Genomic DNA, 23,810 nt, shown 5'->3' on the forward strand with positions numbered 1-23,810 from the left:
CTATTAAACATTCATTTTGGATGTATCTATTGATAGTTTACTCCGGGGGGAAATGCTGTTTTATAAGAGAAGTCACAGACAAGTGGCATTTTTTTAGTATTTCTATAGGATATCCACAAACAGTGATTGACTGTAGCACAACTCTGAACGAAGTTCTAGGCACACGTGATCCAAGTTGAGCCATGGACACTCATATCTCCCCTTTTTCTTTTCGCAGAACTTATAGCTACAGTACATATAAAAAAACAAGATCAGAGAAATGCACGGTTGTATCTCTTACAAATTACAATGAATAGACTAATCATAACGACAAAAAAAATCAGGGAACATAAATATCATGGATTTGTAGGCCTACATCCAAATATGGAATTATAAACAGAAAAAAAGAAAAGCACAATAAAAAGGTTAAATCATATCTTTGAATAAATCTTCAAAATGCATCGACAATTTTGCACTTTTTTGTTATTTATAAGTCTAAGGTATGAAATAGTTAAATTCAGCAAGAAAAAACGGACAACAAAGGAGGCATATACGCCATTTTGCTTGTGAATTTGCATACAAGATAAAGAAATCAACCACAAATGCAAGGGACAACAGCTTTGGGATTTAAAATACATCTTTGAGAACGAAGGTGTGGGTCATAGTTGTAGGGTTAAAAACATAAGAACTTAAGTCAACTCAAAATGTATTGGTTATTATAGCCTACTCGTATCTATCTCCCAATAATTATAAGACCATCTCTGGCTAATGGTTGCAAACCAATCACATTATAGCCTGTGCACACCATTGACTCGCTTTCTTAGTTTTAAAAATGTCACTTTTGCTTGTACCTAATCAGCAGTGCCATAAATTGAATAAAATTGTAAACTGCTTTCTGTCTCGTTGCCAGTGTATCGCCGCGTTACGGGTTTCCCCTGCAAACTGTGGAGGTTCGCTTTACACAGGCTCTGGCACAGCTATTTTTGCAACGCGTTTTCACAGACCGCATGTCCCTACTGGCGCACGGTCGCAGGCAGTGTACTGTGAATCTGATGTGGAACAAGCAGAATAAATAATAAATTCATAAATGATTCGGATAAAGCAGCGTTTCGGCGTTTTATTGTTCCTGGTAAGTTAAAAGAAGCGATTAATTAAATGCTGCTCGGTTTACTTTGAATCATATGAAAGCAGAATTGATTTGCTACGTCTAATAATATCCAATAGATGTCCTGATCCTGTGTGTTTTCCTCTGATTTCAGGTGTGTGTGTATGAGCACAGATATGATCCTCCTGTGTGTTTTCCTCTGATTTCAGGTGTGTGTGTATGAGCACAGATATGACCCTCCTGTGTGTGTCGGATGTCAGTAGCATCAGCTCTAATGGCTAGAATAAACAGGACATTAGTGTTGACTCTCCTCATCGCGGCCAGCTCCATATTTCTGCTCTTCCAGATCTACAACTACAGACTGTACTCGACAAAGGTGAAGACAACACTACTGTAATAATGCCAAAGACAACACCAACTCAAACGTGCTACTCTTCTGGCCTAAATAAAATTGAAACACCCTAAAAATAAAAAAAATAAAAAATATTTATAAATATTTTTCCCCGGCCATGAAACTGTTTTTGCAAAAACAGGCAGTAATGACACCAACATTTTAGATAACAGTGACAATTCACAATCCTCTATTCCAGTTTCAATACCACAGCTAGAACTACTAAATTTATAACTTATATAAATGTAAAAGATTGTTAAAGACAAGTAAACAGTCAGTGATAAAATAAGAACAAGTAATCAAGTTACAAGCAAAATCACAAATAAATACAATATAACAAAAATACAAATGAAATAAACAATGCTTTTCACGTTTTCGTGTCTGATGGTAGTTTTCAGGTACAGAAATTTAATAAAGTAAGCAAACTTAAAATAACACTGCATAGTCTTCATTGTATAAATTAAACATCCTTATTTTTAATTAGTCCTTATTAAAGTTACAAAAGTTATTAAGTCAATTAAATAGACTGTCATTTAAATGTTCATTTAAAAAATACAGAAAAACAATTATTTTAAAAAGTAAAGATTCAGAAAGCATTGAATGAGATCTCATAATAATTTAGTAGTAGTAAAAAATTAATATATTTTTTTTTTTTTATGATTAATGTTTTTTTTTTTTAAATATGATGGTTTCATTATAAATATGGTGATTATCTCTAAGGTTGACACCCAAGTTAATATATGATATTTATCATCTGTATCTAACCATGTCATGTCAACAAATGTAAAAGTCAGCCGGCTGTTTACTATCATGTTAATTATTGTGCCTTTACCCCAAATACCATACTTTTACATATTACTCCCTAATTGATTTATTTACCTTGAACAAAACTGAAAATCATTAACAAGACTTTTGTTTCAAAATAAAGACATTAATTTGATCGATTCTCGATTGCTACATCTACAACATTTTAAAATCACATTAGTGCAGAATCAACAGATCAGCCAAATTTTCACGAGCTCATCAAAAGCGGTTGGTAAAGTTCCCCTGTAGTCAATAATTTTATCCCTCAAAACTCGTCTTTGATCACAAAAATTACATATTTAAATGTTTTTTCCTTGAAAAAAATTTCTTCATACCTTAAAATATCTTGAATGTAACTCGACACCCTTGCCTCATTTAGTATGCGCGATGAATATGAATATGCAAATGAGCCCCGCCTCCACTCAATCACTCAGCTCAGAGATCCACTCGTTGACGATCACACGTTGATCTGATTGGTTACAAGGTAGTTTGTGACGTCAGAAACGCCAGCGATTTCAAAGCGTGTTTTTGAGACTGTCTTTGGTTCACTGCAGTTTTAAGGAGAAAATACTCAGCAATGCTGTCAACTTATGAATTTACACATGGTTTGTCTTTAAGCATATTAAAAACACCACATAGACATACAGTATAAACAACATTAAAAGCGTGATTTTCACCACAGGGTGCTAAGCTGGATTTTTATGCCATCTAGTGGTTTAAAAGAGAATAAAGTCACATGCACCTTTTACCCCAGTGCACCTTTAGCCCCGTTATATAAATATATAGTATGTGTGTATCTGTGTAATACTGTATATTAATGTTAGTTATAATTGAACAGATCATGCACCCAAGTTTGTTGACTGATGTCCTGATTTAATGACATTATTTCTTTCACTGCAGAACGGGCTTGACGTTTTTAATAGTAAAAGATATCTGTCTGGGAAAGAGGCACATTTGGTGAGTGTAATTTACTGGTAAGACTTGCGTATGAATTCCATTATTCCTCCTCGGCTCATTTTGTGTCTTATGTGTTTTTTTTCTAATCCAGCATTTGCTGAAGAAGTTCCTGGGTCTGGTCCACAAGTTTAAATTGCCGGTGTTTCTGGTTGACACCGCCTCTCTGACCCTCCTGTCCCAGGATGCCGTTCTGTACCGGGACAGTCGTCTGAGCGAGCCTCACTGCAGTTTCTTCTGCACACACAGAGACTTCACCACCTTTGCACTGTATGGAAACCTCTGGAAATATGATGTGAGGAAAAGTCAATACTGTCATCCAGCCAAGACTTGAATCACCATGAAGTTACCAAATAAATTATAACGGGGACAAGAAATATCGATTTGAGAATAAATGTTAAAAATCGCATACATTTTATTATCTAATAATAATTCTAGTAATAAGACAAACACGTCAACAATATTACTGTGGTCCTACTATTAAAAGTGCAACAGTCGTGTTCTAGAAGTAAAAGTCATTATTTTTCTCCATGGGGAAAATGATTTTTAGCAATAACTTTATAAAGCATTAAACACAGGCCTGTTGTGAGGTACAGTGTTGTTAATCGATACTGTTTGCTGCTGTTAAAGCTGTCAGCACACATTATTTCAACTTAGTTTTGTACTAAAATGTACCAAAGTCGTAATCAAGTCGTCTCCCTACTAAACACACACACATATACACACACACTCACACACACACACACACACACACACACATATATATATATATATATATATACATAAGAATATTTGCAATGGACTTATTACTGTACAATTTTAATTAGGGCTGCACGATTTGGTGGAAAAATCTAATTGCAATATTTTTTTAAACAAATTAAATAAATATATATACATATGCTCTGCTTGTTTGTTTATAGGGCTGCACAATTTGGCCCAACATTTTGTTCTTGTATATCAATATGTCTAATAATAATAATAATAATTAACATTATTATTGCTAAATAAAAATATTAAACAAAAAAAATAAATATTAATATTGTAATAATAGTCACTTTCATTATCAAACAAGATTAGAGTATTTAAAAATGCTATCAATATATATCAGTATATCAGAATATATCAATATAATAAGAAAATAATAATAATAATAATATTTACCGAAAACTTATTTTTCAAAAAACTGCAGGGTTATTTCCAGGCAGTCTGAGTATAAATCATTAGAAAGGTCTAAGGATTTATTCTAAAATATTATCTTATTATGAAAAAAAATCTGTGACAATATATGTATATGTATATATTGTATGTATATTATTTTGTTGTTGTTGCCATAATCGCACTAAGCCATATCGCAATTTCGATTATAATTTCGATTTATCTTGCAGCACTAATTTTAATATATAATATTTTTATATATATTTTCAACATTTTTAAATTAGTGGTCTTATATTTCTCCATCGTTTTTAAATTCAATTATGCTGTTTGCAATGGTTCATGGGTTTGTAGTTCTTTCCCTCACTAGAGCTGTTAACAGTCTTTTGTCCTATTTTTAAATATCTTATTGCTTCATTTCAAAATTTGTAATGTAGTGATTTATCTCGTAGCTGGTTGGTTTGGTTAATGGGTTATAATGCTTTTTAAAAAACCCTGTTGGAGGAATGAATGGAGAAAATACTTTGAAAAAGTGTGCAGGCACTAAAACATCAGATGATGCACAGAGTTCATCTTAAAGGTGCAGTGTGTAATTTTTAGTGGTGAGGTTGTGAATTGCAACCAACAGAAGTTACGGTGGCCGACAGGAAGTGATGTCGTCGTCTGAGACATCAGAGAGTAGCAGTTCAGCAATGAGGTTTCTTTACAAGGAAAAATAAAGAAATTATTTTTAATTAAGATATAAATGTCTCATTCTAAGGTAATAAAAACATAACAGTTCATTAAGTAGGGTCTTTATACACCACTGAAAACATAGTTATGTAGCCTATATGATATTGCATTTCTGTCAACAGATCCTCCTAAATATTACACAATGCACCTTTAACGTCAGTTTAACTGAAGAATAGATGAATAATCTCTGTTTGTGCAGGCCGCGCTGTTGGAGGCGTCAGCTGAGCGAGGTTTGGAGCTGATGGAAATTCGTGGGAAAGATCCCAGACTGATCAGCATGGACGATCTGACGGCCAAAGAAATCCCGCTGCACTTCTTGTTCCGCTTTAACAGTCGTCTGGTCCATGTGGTGGTTCTGTACGAGCGCAGTGGGAAGTACTTGTGGCACGGCCCTCTCCGGCTGGGAGACGGCATGGACCGGACCTTCGCCGCATTCGGGAAACTGGACTTTGGGCGTCATGCCGGGGCTTATGACAGGTGACGCTATGATCACTGCACACACACACACACACACACACACACACACACACACACACACACACACACACACGACGAGTACTTAAAGGTGCAGTAGTCTGTAATGTCTGGTTCAGATTACACTATTTTTTTGTCTGTTATGATATTAGTCACTGTGTCATATTACGTGATTTTGACTCCTAAAATCTTGTCGTGTCGTGGACAAGAAACATGTCAGAAACGTGCCGTCTCACACGCACACATTCACTCACACAACATGCATACAATATGGTTTTGTGCACACTCACTCTCGCGCACACGCTCACTCACTCACACGCTCACTCACTCACACACTCACTCACACACACGCTCGCTCGCTCACTCACTCGCTCACTCACTGACACACGCTCACTCACACACTCGCTCACTCACTCATTCACTCACTTACACACTCGCTCACTCACTCACACGCTCATTCACACGCTCGCTCACTCACTCACTCACTAACACACGCTCACTCGCTCGCTCACTCGCTCGCTCACTCACTCACACACTCACTCACACACTCCCTCACACACTCACTCACACGCTCACACACACGCTCACACACACGCTCACACACTCACTCACACACTCACTCACATGCTCACTCACTCACTCACTCACACGCTCACTAACTCACTCACACTCACTCACTCACACGCTCATTCACTCACACTCCACTCACTCACACACTCACAGGCTCACTCACACACACGCTCACTCACTCACTCACACGCTCACTCGCTCACACTCACTCACTCACACGCTCATTCACTCACACTCTCACTCACACGCTCACTCACACGCTCACTCACACACACGCTCACTCACTCACTCACACACTGACTCAAACGCTCACACTCACTCACTCACTCACAGGCTCGCTCACTCACTCACTCACACACTCACTCACACACACGCTCACTCACTCACTCACACGCTCACTCACTCACACACTGACTCAAACGCTCATTCACTCACTCACTCAGTCACAGGCTCGCTCACTCACTCACTCTCATTTACAGGCTCACTCGCACGCTCACTCACACGCACGCTCACTCACTCGCACGCTCACTCACTCGCACGCACGCACGCTCACTCACACCCATGCTCACTCACTCACACACACCAACACACTCACTCGCTCACTCACACGCTCACTCACTGACTCACTCACACGCTCACTCACTCACTCACACGCTCACTCACTCACACACACAAACTCACTCACACGCTCGCTCACTCACTCGCACGCTCGCTCACTCACTCACACGCACGCTCGCTCACTCACTCACACCCAGGCTCACTCACTCACACACACAAACTCACTCACTCGCTCACTCACACGCTCACACACTCACTCACACACACTCACTCACTCGCTCACTCACACGCTCACACACTCACTCACTCACTCACTCACTCACACCCACGCTCGCTCACTCACTCACACATACACCCAAACTCACTCACTCACACGCTCGCTCACTCACACACACACTCACTCACACACTCGCTCGCTCACTCACTCACTCGCTCACTCACACGCTCGCTCACTCACTCACTCACACGCACGCTCACTCACTCACTCACACACTCACTCACTCGCTCACTCACACGCTCACACACACGCTCACACACTCACTCACTCACTCACACACTCACTCACTCACTCACACGCTCACACACTCACTCACTCACACACAAGCTCACACACTCACTCACACGCTCGCTCACTCACTCACACACTCACTCACACGCACGCTCACTCACTCACTCACACACTCACTCACTCGCTCACTCACACGCTCACACACTCACTCACTCACTCACACACACGCTCACACACTCACTCACTCACTCACACGCTCACACACTCACTCACTCACACACAAGCTCACACACTCACTCACACGCTCGCTCACTCACTCACACGCTCACACACTCACTCACTCACACGCTCACTCACACGCTCACTCACACACACGCTCACTCACTCACTCACACGCTCACTCACTCACACACTGACTCACACACTCACTCACACGCTCACACACTCACACACTCGCTCACTCACACACGCTCGCTCACACACTCTCTCACTCACTCACACACTCACTCACACACTCACTCACTCACACGCTCACTCACACGCTCACTCACTCACATGCTCACTCACTCACACGCTCACTCACTCACACACTGACTCACACGCTCACACACTCACTCACTCACACTCTCACTCACACACTCACACACTCGCTCACTCACACGCTCACTCACTCACACACTCACTCACTCACACGCTCACTCACACGCTCACTCACTCACACGCTCACTCACACACACGCTCACTCACTCACTCACACGCTCACTCACTCACACACTGACTCACACGCTCGCTCACTCACTCGCTCACTCACTCACTCACTCACTAACTCTCACACTCGCTCACTCACTCACTCACACACTCGCTCACTCACACACACGCTCGCTCACACACTCGCTCACTCACTCGCACACTCACTCACACGCTCACACACTCACACACTCACTCACTCACTCACACACTCACTCACTCACACGCTCACTCACTCACATGCTCACTCACTCACTCACACGCTCACTCACTCACACGCTCACTCACTCACACTCTCACTCACTCACTCACTCACAGGCTCCCTCACTCACTCACTCACTCATTTACAGGGCTCACTCACTCACACACTCACTCACACACTCACTCACACGCACACTCACTCACATGCACGCTCACTCACTCGCACGCTCACTCACTCACACGCACGCTCACTCACTCACACGCTCACTCACTCACACACACAAACTCACTCACACGCTCGCTCACTCACTCACACGGACGCTCACTCACTCACTCACACGCATGCTCACTCACTCACACGCACGCTCACTCACTCACACGCACGCTCACTCACTCACACGCACGCTCACTCACTCACACGCTCACTCGCTCACTCACACGCTCACACACTCACTCACACACTTACTCACACGCTCACTCACTCACTCACTCACACCCACGTTCGCTCACTCACTCACACATACACACAAACTCACTCACTCACACCCACTCTCGCTCACTCACTCACACACACAAACTCGCTCACTCACACCCACTCTCACTCACTCACTCACTCACTCACACCCACGCTCGCTCACTCACACACAAACTCACTCACACAATCACTCAATCACACTCACTCACTCACCCTTGCTCACTCACTCTTCCTTGCTCACTCACTAACTCACTCACTCACCCTTGCTCACTCACTCACTCACTCACTCACAGACTCACTCAATCCCACTCACTCACTCACACACCCTTGCTCACTCACTCAATCACACTCACTCACTCACACTCACTCAATCCCACTCACTCACTCACACACCCTTGCTCACTCACTCAATCACACTCACTCACTCACTCACACCCACGCTCGCTCACTCACACAATCACTCAATCACACTCACTCACTCACACACCCTTTCTCACTCACTCACTCACTCACTCACACACCCTTTCTCACTCACTCAATCACACTCACTCACTCACTCACTCACTCACGCACTCACTCAATCACACTCACTCACACACCCTTGCTCACTCACTCACACACTCACACACCCCTTGCTCACTCACTCACTCACACACCCTTGCTCACTTACTCACTCACTCACACACACCCCCTTGCTCACTCACTCACTCACACACTCACACACCCTTGCTCACTCACTCACTCACACACTCACACACCCTTGCTCAGTCACTCACTCAGCCACACACCCTTGCTCACTCACTCACTCACTCACACACCCCTTGCTCACTCACTCACTCACACACTCACACACCCTTGCTCAGTCACTCACTCACTCACACACCCTTGCTCACTCACTCACACACCCACACACCCTTGCTCATTCACTCACTCACACACCCTTGCTCACTCACTCACTCAATCACACACCCTTGCTCACTCACTCACTCACTCACAAACCCTTGCTCTCACTCACTCACTCACACACACTCGCTCACTCACACACCCTTGCTCACTCACTCACTCACTCACTCACTCACACACCCTGGCTCACTCACTCACTCACTCACTCAATCGCTTACACACTCACACACCCCTTGCTCACTCACACACCCCTTGCTCACTCACACACCCCTTGCTCACTCACACACCCCTTGCTCACTCACTCACTCACTCACTCGCTCGCTCACACGCTCACACACTCAAACACCCTTGCTCACTCACTCGCTCACACACTCACACACCCTTGCTCCCTTGCTCACTCACTCACTCACACACCCTTGCTCACTCACTCACTTACTCACTCACTCACACACCCTTACTCACTCACTCACTCGCTTACACACTCACACACCCTTGCTCACTCACACACCCCTTGCTCACTCACACACCTTTGCTCACTCACTCACTCACACACCCTTGGTCACTCACTCATTCACTCACACACCCTTGGTCACTCACTCACTCACTCACACACCCTTGGTCACTCACTCACTCACTCACTCACACACACTCGCTCACTCACTCACACACCCTTGCTCACTCACTCACTCACTCACTCACTCACACACCCTTGCTCACTCACTCACTCACTCACACACCCTTGGTCGCTCACTCACTCACACACACACCCTTGCTCACTCACACACCCTTGCTCACTCACTCACTCACTCACACACATACCCTTGGTCACTCACTCACACACCCTTGGTCTCTCACTCACTCACTCACACACCCTTGCTCACTCACTCGCACACCCTTGCTCACTCACTCACACACCCTTGCTCACTCACTCACACACACACACACCCTTGGTCGCTCACTCACTCACACACACACCCTTGGTCACTCACTCACACACCCTTGATCACTCACATATTCACTCACTCACACACCCTTGCTCACTCACTCACTCACACACACACCCTTGGTCGCTCACTCACTCACACACACACCCTTGCTCACTCACACACCCTTGCTCACTCACTCACTCACTCACACACATACCCTTGGTCACTCACTCACACACCCTTGGTCTCTCACTCACTCACTCACACACCCTTGCTCACTCACTCGCACACCCTTGCTCACTCACTCACACACCCTTGCTCACTCACTCACACACACACACACCCTTGGTCGCTCACTCACTCACACACACACCCTTGGTCGCTCACTCACTCACACACACACCCTTGCTCACTCACACACCCTTGCTCACTCACTCACTCACTCACTCACTCACACACATACCCTTGGTCACTCACTCACTCACACACCCTTGGTCTCTCACTCACTCACTCACACACCCTTGCTCACTCACTCGCACACCCTTGCTCACTCACTCACACACCCTTGCTCACTCACTCACACACCTTTGCTCACTCACTCACACACCCTTGCTCACTCACTCAGTCACTCACTCACACACCCTTGCTCTCACTCACTCACACACCCTTGTTCTCACTCACACACACTCGCTCACTCACCCACACACACTCGCTCACTCACCCACACACACTCGCTCGCTCACTCACTCACTCACTCACACACCCTTGCTCACTCACTCACTCACCCACTCACTCACACACCCTTGCTCTCACTCACTCACTCACACACCCTTGGTCTCTCACTCACTCACTCGCACACCCTTGCTCACTCACTCACACACCTTTGCTCACTCACTCACACACCCTTGCTCACTCACTCAGTCACTCACTCACACACCCTTGCTTTCACTCACTCACACACCCTTGCTCTCACTCACTCACTCACACACACTCGCTCACTCACCCACACACACTCGCTCGCTCACTCACTCACTCACTCACACACCCTTGCTCACTCACTCACACACTCACACACCCTTGCTCTCACTCACTCACTCACTCACACACACTCGCTCACTCACACACACACACTCGCTCACTCACCCACACACACTCGCTCGCTCACTCACTTGACACCCTACGTCAAACGGATCGTGCCAAAACAGTGTAATCTGAACCAGCCTATATAGAATAAGAATAAGAATGACTAGTGGTCGAAATAGGTACTGCAGTGGAATTCAAAATACCGGAGATAGTGGTTTCTCCCGCCTCCTCCTCAGACTCGACGCGCACACGGGTCGCCAGTTTAAGCTCACGCAACAGGAACGAGCGCAATTGACAATGAAAATTGGCAACATTATCACAGACCAAAACAATAACAAACATTACACCCTTGAAACACACATTTCAAAGTTAAATAACTGGTTGTAGAAGCATCTTATGAAACTTAGCATGTTTCCTCAATATATACAATCATATTATGGTATTTTATGCTTTAGTAGAGTGAAAAAGTCACATACAGCACTTTTAAATTTAAATGTTCTTGGAGATCAGAAGCATGTTTTCTATCTGAGTTTCTGTTTCCAGAAAGCTATTAGTTAATTTGCCCATTTCAAAAAGGACAAAATCAAACAGTAAAAATAAACACTAATACAGGCACATATACACTAATGTTCAAAGTTTGTTTTTAAAAATAAATTACTACTTTTATTAATCAAAGATGCATTAAATTAATAAAAAGTGACAGTTAAAGACATTTATAATGTTACAAAAGATGCTATTTAAAATAAATTCTGTTCTTTTAACTTTGTTCATCAAAGAACCCTAAAATAAAATGTATCATAATGAAGAATATGAAGAAGCAGCACAACTGTTTACAACATTGATGATAATAATAATCAGAAATGTTTCTTGACCTGCATATCATATTAGATTGATTTCTGAAGGATCATGTGACACTAAAGACTGGAGTAATGATGCTGAAAATTCATAGAAATATTCATAGAATACATAGAAAACAGTAAATAATATTTTACAATATTACTGTTTTTACTGTATTTTTGATCAAATAAATGCAGCTTTGGTGAGCAGAAGAGACTTCTTTCAAAAACATAAAAAATCTTACCAAACTTTTGAACGGTAGTGTGAGTGATATCTTAAGTGTGAAATTATATGAAGGGAAGGGATAATTTTATTATATAAGGGAAAGAAACGTAAGATTAGACATAATTGTTTAATTTCATGACTTTTCCAGGCCCGAGCTCATTCTCACCACTCTTGATGGTCTTGATGTAAGAATCCCCAAAAACTTCTCTGGTTTCCTCCGTGAGTTTTCCAGCAGTCGCTTTCTGGAGTGTCGCAGTCGAGAAGCCAAGGCCTTCTACCAGGTACTGATGTATCCTGGGAAATATAAATATAAATGCTTGAATATCTTACTTGGACTTAGAGCTGCACGATTGATCTCGCGTGATCTTATTCATAAATGACAGCGATTAAGCTCTGTCTATTAAACCTTTGACGGTGAACATTCAGATCTGCGTTCTGACCCAGAGAGAGCAGATGTCATGTTTATATGTGAAACAGCTTCACAAACAGTCTTTTCAAACACACAGTATCATTATTCAATAATTCAAATTATCACAGAAGAACTGGAATAAAAGTGTATAGATGGGATATAAACACTGATGTCTGCAGTAGTGATTAAAATAGAGTAAATCACCTTTTGAAAGTAACTTGACACTTCAAATAACGGTTTTATAAATTACATTGTTACACCAGTAGGTGGCGACAAGTGACCGTTTAAAAATGTATTCATCGTTGAATAATGAGATTTGTTCAAAAACACTGATTCATCCAGTAATTAAACAAGTGAAGTATTTATGAGTGAGTCTATGAATCATTCATTCAAACTGATTATAAAAATCAATTAAACATTTTATTAAATAGACTGCAGCATTTCAAATTTTGTCAGAACCTCTAGTAAATTAGGCTACATGTTATTTTGGTTAATTTTCTATTCATAATCATGGGAGAATTGTGATCTCTCTTTGAAACAAACAAAAAAAATGTGCTTCTCAATTTATCCTGAATCGTGCAGCTCTGCTTGGACTGAGTTGTCTGATTTAAGCAATGCATATCTATTGGGCTCAGTGTCAAAATAATGTTGTGCAGCTTTACCCAGAAGACACCTCTGCAGAGGCGGTGGACTTTAAGATGAGGGCTAAAAGTCTGCTTCATCTTGCTTCAAAAGTCCTCTCTGTGCTCGGCGTCCCTTTCTGGCTCAGCAGTGGAACCTGTCTGGGTAAGAAACACATTCATCCGTACTTTAAACTCCTTTTAGATACAATTAATCTATACACTACCGGTCAAAAGTTTGGAAAAATTATGATTTTGAAAGTCTCTTTTGCTCATCAAGACATTTATTTGATCAAAAATATAATAATATTGTGAAATATTATTACAATTTAAAAAATAATTGTTTTCTATGTGAATATAGATTTTAAAATGTAATTTATTCCTGTGATCAAAGCTGAATTTTCAGCATCATTACTCCAGTCTTCAGTGTCACATTAATCTTATATGCTGAGATTACAGCGTCATGTGACCATGCACACCAATGGCAAAAAAGTTTAACAGAATATTGCAGTCCAAACTGTTATATCTTTTCATAAAACTGCTGTCAACTATTGGCATGTAGATGGCACTGTTGCACACGAGAATGGTTAGCTGTCAAAAATATTTTAATAATTTTTGTCCAGCATGTTCTAATTATATCTCTAAATGTATCTTTTTTAATATATATTTGACATTTGAGGCTTAATGCTCGAGAAAAAAAAATTGTTTTTCAGGACCAGTGATCATTCAATGTAAATTGTGATAATTGTAATTAATAATCGCAATTACAATTTCAAGGGAATAATCGACAATTTTTTTTTGTTTTTTGTCATAACCGTGCAGCCCTAACACACTCTCACACACTCACACACACTTATAGAAAGGCAGACACTCGTTTCTATCTGGAATGAGGTTTACACAAACACTGCTCATGTAACCCATGGGCTTCTTGACAGATTTGCAGGGTGATGACGGTAACCTCTCCTTTTTGTTTTTGATTATTGTTTTATAGACCAAATCTGATGAAAACTTTGCAGGGGTTTCAGGGAATTTTGAGGGGGGACCTCAGAGTAACAGAGTCTGATGTCTAGTCGGATAGTTCACGTTGATCGTTGATGAGAAATATATTTACTGAACCTTCCACACACACACACACACACACACACACACACACACACACACACACACACACACACACACACACACAACAGATACACAGACACTCACACAACAGATACACAGACACTCACACAACAGATACACAGACACACACACACAACAGATACACAGACACACACACACAACAGATACACAGACACACACACACAACAGATACACAGACACACACACACACACAACAGATACACAGACACACACACAACAGATACACAGACACACACACACAGATACACAGACACACACGCAACAGATACACAGACACACACACACACACACACACAACAGATACACAGACACACACACACAGATACACAGACACACACACAACAGATACACAGACACACACACACAACAGATACACAGACACACACACACACACACACACACAACAGATACACAGACACACACACACACACAACAGATACACAGACACACACGCAACAGATACACAGACACACACACACAACAGATACACAGACACACACGCAACAGATACACAGACACACACACAACAGATACACAGACACACACACAACAGATACACAGACACACACACAACAGATACACAGACACACACACAACAGATACACAGACACACACGCAACAGATACACAGACACACACAACAGATACACAGACACACACGCAACAGATACACAGACACACACACGCAACAGATACACAGACACACACACAACAGATACACAGACACACACACAACAGATACACAGACACACACACAACAGATACACAGACACACACACACACAACAGATACACAGACACACACACAACAGATACACAGACACACACACAACAGATACACAGACACACACACAACAGATACACAGACACACACACACACAACAGATACACAGACACACACGCAACAGATACACAGACACACACGCAACAGATACACAGACACACACAGCAGATACACAGACACACACGCAACAGATACACAGACACACACACAACAGATACACAGACACACACGCACAACAGATACACAGACACACACGCACAACAGATACACAGACACACACGCAACAGATACACAGACACACACGCACAACAGATACACAGACACACACACACAACAGATACACAGACACACACGCACAACAGATACACAGACACACACGCACAACAGATACACAGACACACACGCAACAGATACACAGACACACACGCACAACAGATACACAGACACACACACACAACAGATACACAGACACACACGCACAACAGATACACAGACACACACGCACAACAGATACACAGACACACACGCAACAGATACACAGACACACACGCACAACAGATACACAGACACACACACAACAGATACACAGACACACACACAACAGATACACAGACACACACACAACAGATACACAGACACACACACAACAGATACACAGACACACACGCAACAGATACACAGACACACACACACAACAGATACACAGACACACACACACAACAGATACACAGACACACACACAACAGATACACAGACACACACACAACAGATACACAGACACACACACAACAGATACACAGACACACGCAACAGATACACAGACACACACACAACAGATACACAGACACACACACAACAGATACACAGACACACACACAACAGATACACAGACACACACACACAACAGATACACAGACACACACACACAACAGATACACAGACACACACACAACAGATACACAGACACACACACAACAGATACACAGACACACACACAACAGATACACAGACACACACACAACAGATACACAGACACACACACAACAGATACACAGACACACACGCAACAGATACACAGACACACACACAACAGATACACAGACACACACACAACAGATACACAGACACACACACACAACAGATACACAGACACACACACACAACAGATACACAGACACACACACAACAGATACACAGACACACACACAACAGATACACAGACACACACACAACAGATACACAGACACACACACAACAGATACACAGACACACACACAACAGATACACAGACACACACACAACAGATACACAGACACACACAACAGATACACAGACACTCACAACAGATACACACACACACACAACAGATACACAGACACACACAACAGATACACACACACACACAACAGATACACACACACACACAACAGATACACAGACACACACACGCAACAGATACACAGACACACACACGCAACAGATACACAGACACACACACAACAGATACACAGACACACACACACAACAGATACACAGACACACACACACAACAGATACACAGACACACACACAACAGATACACAGACACAGACGCAACAGATACACAGACACACACACAACAGATACACAGACACACACACAACAGATACACAGACACAGACACACAACAGATACACAGACACACACACAACAGATACACAGACACACACACAACAGATACACAGACACACACACACAACAGATACACAGACACACACACAACAGATACACAGACACACACACAACAGATACACAGACACACACACAACAGATACACAGACACACACACACACAACAGATACACAGACACACACGCAACAGATACACAGACACACACGCAACAGATACACAGACACACACAGCAGATACACAGACACACACGCAACAGATACACAGACACACACGCAACAGATACACAGACACACACGCACAACAGATACACAGACACACACGCACAACAGATACACAGACACACACGCAACAGATACACAGACACACACGCACAACAGATACACAGACACACACACACAACAGATACACAGACACACACGCACAACAGATACACAGACACACACGCACAACAGATACACAGACACACACGCAACAGATACACAGACACACACGCACAACAGATACACAGACACACACACACAACAGATACACAGACACACACGCACAACAGATACACAGACACACACGCACAACAGATACACAGACACACACGCAACAGATACACAGACACACACACAACAGATACACAGACACACACACAACAGATACACAGACACACACACAGCAGATACACAGACACTCACACAACAGATACACAGACACTCACACAACAGATATACAGACACACACACAACAGATACACAGACACACACACACAACAGATACACAGACACACACACACAACAGATACACAGACACACACACACACAACAGATACACAGACACACACACACAACAGATACACAGACACACACACACACACACACAACAGATACACAGACACACACACAACAGATACACAGACACACACACACACAACAGATACACAGACACACACAACAGATACACAGACACACACACAGCAGATACACAGACACTCACACAACAGATACACAGACACACACACAACAGATACACAGACACACACACAACAGATACACAGACACACACACAACAGATACACAGACACACACGCAACAGATACACAGACACACACACACACAACAGATACACAGACACACACACACACAACAGATACACAGACACACACAACAGATACACAGACACACACACACAACAGATACACACACACACACACACAACAGATACACAGACACACACGCAACAGATACACAGACACACACACAACAGATACACAGACACACACACACAACAGATACACAGAAACAGACGCAACAGATACACAGACACACACACACAACAGATACACAGACACACACACAACAGATACACAGACACACACACACAACAGATACACAGACACACACACACAACAGATACACAGACACACACACACATCAGATACACAGACACACACACACAACAGATACACAGACACAGACGCAACAGATACACAGACACACACACACAACAGATACACAGACACACACGCAACAGATACACAGACACACACACACACAACAGATACACAGACACACACACACACACGCAACATATACACAGATACACACACACACACACACACACACACACACAACAGATACACAGACACACACACAACAGATACACAGACACACACGCAACAGATACACAGACACACACACAACAGATACACAGACACACACACAACAGATACACAGACACACACACACACAACAGATACACAGACACACACAGACACAACAGATACACAGACACACACAACAGATACACAGACACACACAACAGATACACAGACACACACACACAACAGATACACAGACACACACGCAACAGATACACAGACACACACACAACAGATACACAGACACACACACACAACAGATACACAGACACACACACAACAGATACACAGACACACAGACAACAGATACACAGACACACACACAACAGATACACAGACACACACACACAACAGATACACAGACACACACGCAACAGATACACAGACACACACACGCAACAGATACACAGACACACACGCAACAGATACACAGACACACACGCAACAGATACACAGACACACACGCAACAGATACACAGACACACATGCAACAGATACACAGACACACACACACAACAGATACACAGACACACACGCAACAGATACACAGACACACACACGCAACAGATACACAGACACACACAACAGATACACAGACACACACGCAACAGATACACAGACACACACGCAACAGATACACAGACACACACACACAACAGATACACAGACACACACACACACAACAGATACAGAGACACACACACGCAACAGATACACAGACACACACACGCAACAGATACACAGACACACACACACAACAGATACACAGACACACACACACAACAGATACACAGACACACACAACTGATACACAGACACACACGCAACAGATACACAGACACATTTGTATATTTCACAAAATTCATTTTGAAGGAAGAGTTCAAAAACATGTCCTCTCAGTGAAATAAAAATGACAGATTTGCAGAAGGGTGGACCATGGAAAATATGGATTATTTTTACTCGGACCAAGAACAATAGATCAAATTAATCAGAATTAATAAGCAAGGTATGGAGCCACTAGCTGCGTTTCCACTGTCAGGCCAGTGCGAGCCAGGGTTTTAAAAGGCCTAGTCTCTATATTAATCTGAAATTAAGTTTAAATAATTAGAAGAAAAATATTTTTTTATAAAAAAATATACATGGCAATATTTGCCATGGTTGATGTTCATACTGTCTTCCATCTTTGTGCCAAATTTCATAACTTTCCTATGTTTGGTTCTATTGTTTGCCAAAGAAGAACGTTAACAGATGCACCTTCAGGTCTCGGCCTGTTAGACTGAATACCTCTCTTCCTCTCTCTCCTCTTTCCCACAGGTTGGTACAGGCAGTGTAATATCATTCCCTACAGTAAAGATGTTGATCTGGGCATTTGGATCAAAGATTATAGGGATGACATCACCCAGGCGTTTCAGAAGGCTGGTCTCCCACTGAAACACAAGTTCGGAAAGGTGAGGAGATTTTGAGAGTTCAGAATCCCACCATTCAAGTAGATAGGACTTTGGGCCTTATTTTAAAGGGATAGTTCACCCAAAAATGTAAATTCTGTCAGTATTTACTCTCCCTCATGTTGTTCAACCTCGTCAGACCTTCGTTCATCTTCGGAACACGAATTAAGATATTTTTGATTAAATCTGAGAGCTGGATCACTCCTCCATAGGCTTCAAAGGGACTGAAACTTGTTACCAGAAAAGTTATTAGAGACATCGTTAAAATAGTCCAAGTGACTACAGTGGCTCAATCTTAAGTTTATCAAGCGACGAGAATACTTTTTGACTTTTTCAACTATTGATTTCCTTCTCTGTGGGCCTCGAGTCAGTTCACTAGTGTAACAGCGTAAGCTTCTGTTGTTGTACGTCACACGCATCACACACATGACCAGCGTCGGCCAATAGTGAGCCTACGTGTGACGTACAACACGGAAGCGCTGCACTGTTACACTAGTGAACTGACTCGAGGCCCACAGAGAAGGAAATGATTAGTTGAAAAAGTCAAAAAGTATTCTCGTCGCTTGATTTTAACTTGATCTATTTTAACGATGTCTTTAATAACTTTTCGGGGAACAAGTTTCAATCCCTTAGAAGCCTATGGAGGAGTGATCCAGCTCTCAGATTTAATCAAAACTATCTTAATTTGTGTTCTGAAGATGAACGAAGATCTTACGGGGTTGAACAACATGAGGGAGAGTAATTACTGACAGAATCTTCATTTTTGGGTGAACTATCCCTTTAACGATGGCCTAAAGCGTACAGCGCAAGTGCACTTAGGTCGTGTCCGAATCCACTTTTGCTAGTTTAACAACGGGAAAAATAGTCGGTGCGCCCAGTGCATGGTCTAAAACGGTTGTGTCTATTCTCTTAATGAGTAACGGGTGTGTTTTGGGCATAATGTGCCATAAACCAAAAAGAGTCTCATCTCCCATTCCCTTTAAAAGCCAGTTGCGCTCGCGCCATGACAGACTCGCGATTTACATGGCGGAATTTTCAAGTGGAAAAACTGAACGCTTCTCTTGCGACGAAACGGTGTTGTGCCGAAATTCGACCCCCTGCCAAATTATTACCCCCTTCATTGAAGTCAATACCTGATTGCCTAATCCTAACCCCACCCCAAATCTTAACCCCTCCCCCACAACTAATCCTAAACCTACCAATGCTAGGGGGGTAATAATTTGGCGGGGGTCAAAATTCGGCACAACAACGGATCTGCTCGTGCGCGAGATTAAAGCAGACCATCTACGGGACAAAGATTACGTGCATTGTGGACCCGCCTATACACGCACATTACTAACGCGCTCTTTAAACAACAACAAAAAAATACTGCGCCATTGACTTCAGACCAGGTTTCAGTTGGTCAATGGGTCAGTCCATTTCAGTTCCTCAAAATAGCAATGCGCCAACAATGCGCCTGAACACACCTCGTTTTCAGACCAGCAGCCCACGCACAAATGCATTTGCTATTTAAACAACGTGAAAATGATAACTGCATAGGGCTGGAACTAGCAAAAAACACTTTCCGTGTGTATTATAGGGCCCTTAATCTTGGATGCCTGAAAACTGCTGCCCGGAGCCGTTGTGAATATGGCCGCACAGTGAACAAAGTTTCCGAGAAATGGACTTTGTTCTTTTTCTCAAGTTTCTCAACCGTTATTGCACCTCAGAAGAGCAAGAGGACGCAGTGTTCTACATATAAAAAGACTCTATGAACGTGTTGTACCAATTAAGAGGCATATTAAACAGCTTGTTTTCATCCTGGTTTTAATTTTTTGATTTTACCATAAACCTAGATCAGCCTTAATCCTGCTGATCTGTTACTTCAAACGCAATTCATATTTTAGTTAGGGATTAACTTGAAAGGGACAGTTCACCCAAAAATGAAAATTCTGTCATCTTTTACTCTTTAGAATAACTTAAGGATGTTTCTTCTGTTGAACACATAAGATATTGGCAGCAGTTCTTCGAACCCTAATTGATGGAGTGTGTAGCTTTTCAGTTCTTAAAAAAACATGTAGGAAGACACATCATGGCCATATTCCAGGATGATATGTCAGATTCATCAGGATTGTGAAAGAATGGTTGAGAGGAACATGAAGAATCATTTTCACACATGAATCGGCAAGTCCAGATCTTAAATGCATTGAAAGTGTTTGGGATTTGCAGAGCGCTGGACTCTTGCATTGTCAATACAAGATCTTGACCGAATATTGATGCACCTCTTGATGGAACTAAAATTTTTTTACATCAAGAGGTGTGATGTGTCATGATGTGTCCTCCTACGTGGTTGTTCAAGAAATGAAAAGCTACATCAGACACATTTTCACCCTTCATTTATTTAAATTTCAGGTGGAGGACAGTTTGGAGCTCTCCTTTCAGGGGAACGATGTGAAACTGGACATTTTCTTTTTTTATGACGAAGGTGACATTGTCTGGAATGGAGGCACGCAGGCAAAGAGTGGCAAAAAATTCAAGTGAGTATTAGAGAGTTTTCTATTATCAATTAGACATTGCTTTTAATATCAGACACATGCTTACAGTCATGAATGTTGCTAGACCCCATTAATGCCTGGTATGTGAATACAGTGCCATTTAGCCAATCATTGAAACAACAAAGTGAGGTAGTCAGAAATTAATTTACCTGTTATTTATTTATTAATTATTTGATTTGTTTGCACTTCAACAGCCAATAACAGTGTATGAATGTGAAGCAAGATAACTCAGAATTACCTAGGGTTAACTAGTCAAGTGTGGAAAGCCCTAGAGAAAATCTGTTTTTTTTTCTTCTTCATGAAATGTCTTATATTTACATTGTTTCCGGACAGATACGTGTTCCCACGATTCAGTCTGTGTTGGGCCGAGCTGATGGAGCTGAAGGTCCAGGTTCCCTGCGAGACTAGGGACTATGTGATGGCCAACTATGGACCCAACTGGAATGTTCCTGTAAAAACCTGGGACTGGAAGAGCTCCCCGTCCAACGTACAGGAGAATGGCGTCTGGCCTGTGCGGGAATGGGATGATGTCATTCAGGTTTACTGAAGCATCATGGGAGTTAGTTGGTATACTCCCGTTGATATGGGTGACATTGCAGTTACAGTGATACAAACCGCTCTAAGCTACTACAAACATGAAAACAAGTTTTAGAGTACCCTGAAAGTCTGTGGACCTTGAGTGTCTTCGTAACACTAAGAAAACATAAAATAAAAGCCCTCAAGATATAGTCTTGATATATGTGTTTTATTCTTGAATAATAAACTATTGTGAACTATTTAGACGTAGTAATGAATACAAATGTTGTGTTTTAACAGATGACAAAGCTAAAGGGAAGGGTGGCCGGTATAATACTGATATATACAAAATACATTTTGATGATAGCAAAAAAGATGTACAAGTTGCTTAATTTAAACATATTGTACACCCCTGAGGTTT

The 23,810-nt window shown here is 42.3% G+C and overlaps 1 protein-coding gene across 2 annotated transcripts; it reads left to right on the forward strand.

The window, feature by feature from the left end:
- The first annotated feature begins 977 nt into the window (after positions 1-977).
- On the forward strand, positions 978-23,601 carry fktn (fukutin). Of its 2 annotated transcripts, none has more exons than XM_077206816.1 (10): positions 978-1,108; positions 1,294-1,460; positions 3,180-3,236; positions 3,328-3,528; positions 5,317-5,594; positions 12,773-12,905; positions 13,690-13,819; positions 20,209-20,342; positions 22,731-22,855; positions 23,207-23,601. In XM_077206816.1, exons 2-10 carry the CDS (start codon positions 1,338-1,340, stop codon positions 23,418-23,420), a joined length of 1,395 nt encoding a protein of 464 aa, XP_077062931.1. In that variant the 5' UTR covers positions 978-1,108; positions 1,294-1,337; the 3' UTR covers positions 23,421-23,601. The 2 variants fall into 2 exon arrangements, with proteins under 2 accessions (XP_077062931.1, XP_077062932.1); XM_077206817.1 differs by having other exon boundaries at positions 980-1,108; positions 1,239-1,460.
- The last annotated feature ends 209 nt before the right edge of the window (positions 23,602-23,810 follow it).

This window comes from Siphateles boraxobius, unplaced genomic scaffold, assembly GCF_051911475.1.
Source record: "Siphateles boraxobius isolate OS27281-9 unplaced genomic scaffold, OSU_SipBor_1 56, whole genome shotgun sequence".
Lineage (NCBI taxonomy): Eukaryota > Metazoa > Chordata > Actinopteri > Cypriniformes > Leuciscidae > Siphateles > Siphateles boraxobius.

Bases quoted from the DNA above. Each gene is read 5' to 3' on its own strand.
- fktn (XM_077206816.1), top strand. From the start codon at position 1,338: ATGTCAGTAGCATCAGCTCTAATGGCTAGAATAAACAGGACATTAGTG. The intron at 3,237-3,327 runs GTGAGTGTAATT...TTTCTAATCCAG, and splicing joins CTGGGAAAGAGGCACATTTG to CATTTGCTGAAGAAGTTCCT. The intron at 20,343-22,730 runs GTGAGGAGATTT...TTTAAATTTCAG, and splicing joins TGAAACACAAGTTCGGAAAG to GTGGAGGACAGTTTGGAGCT.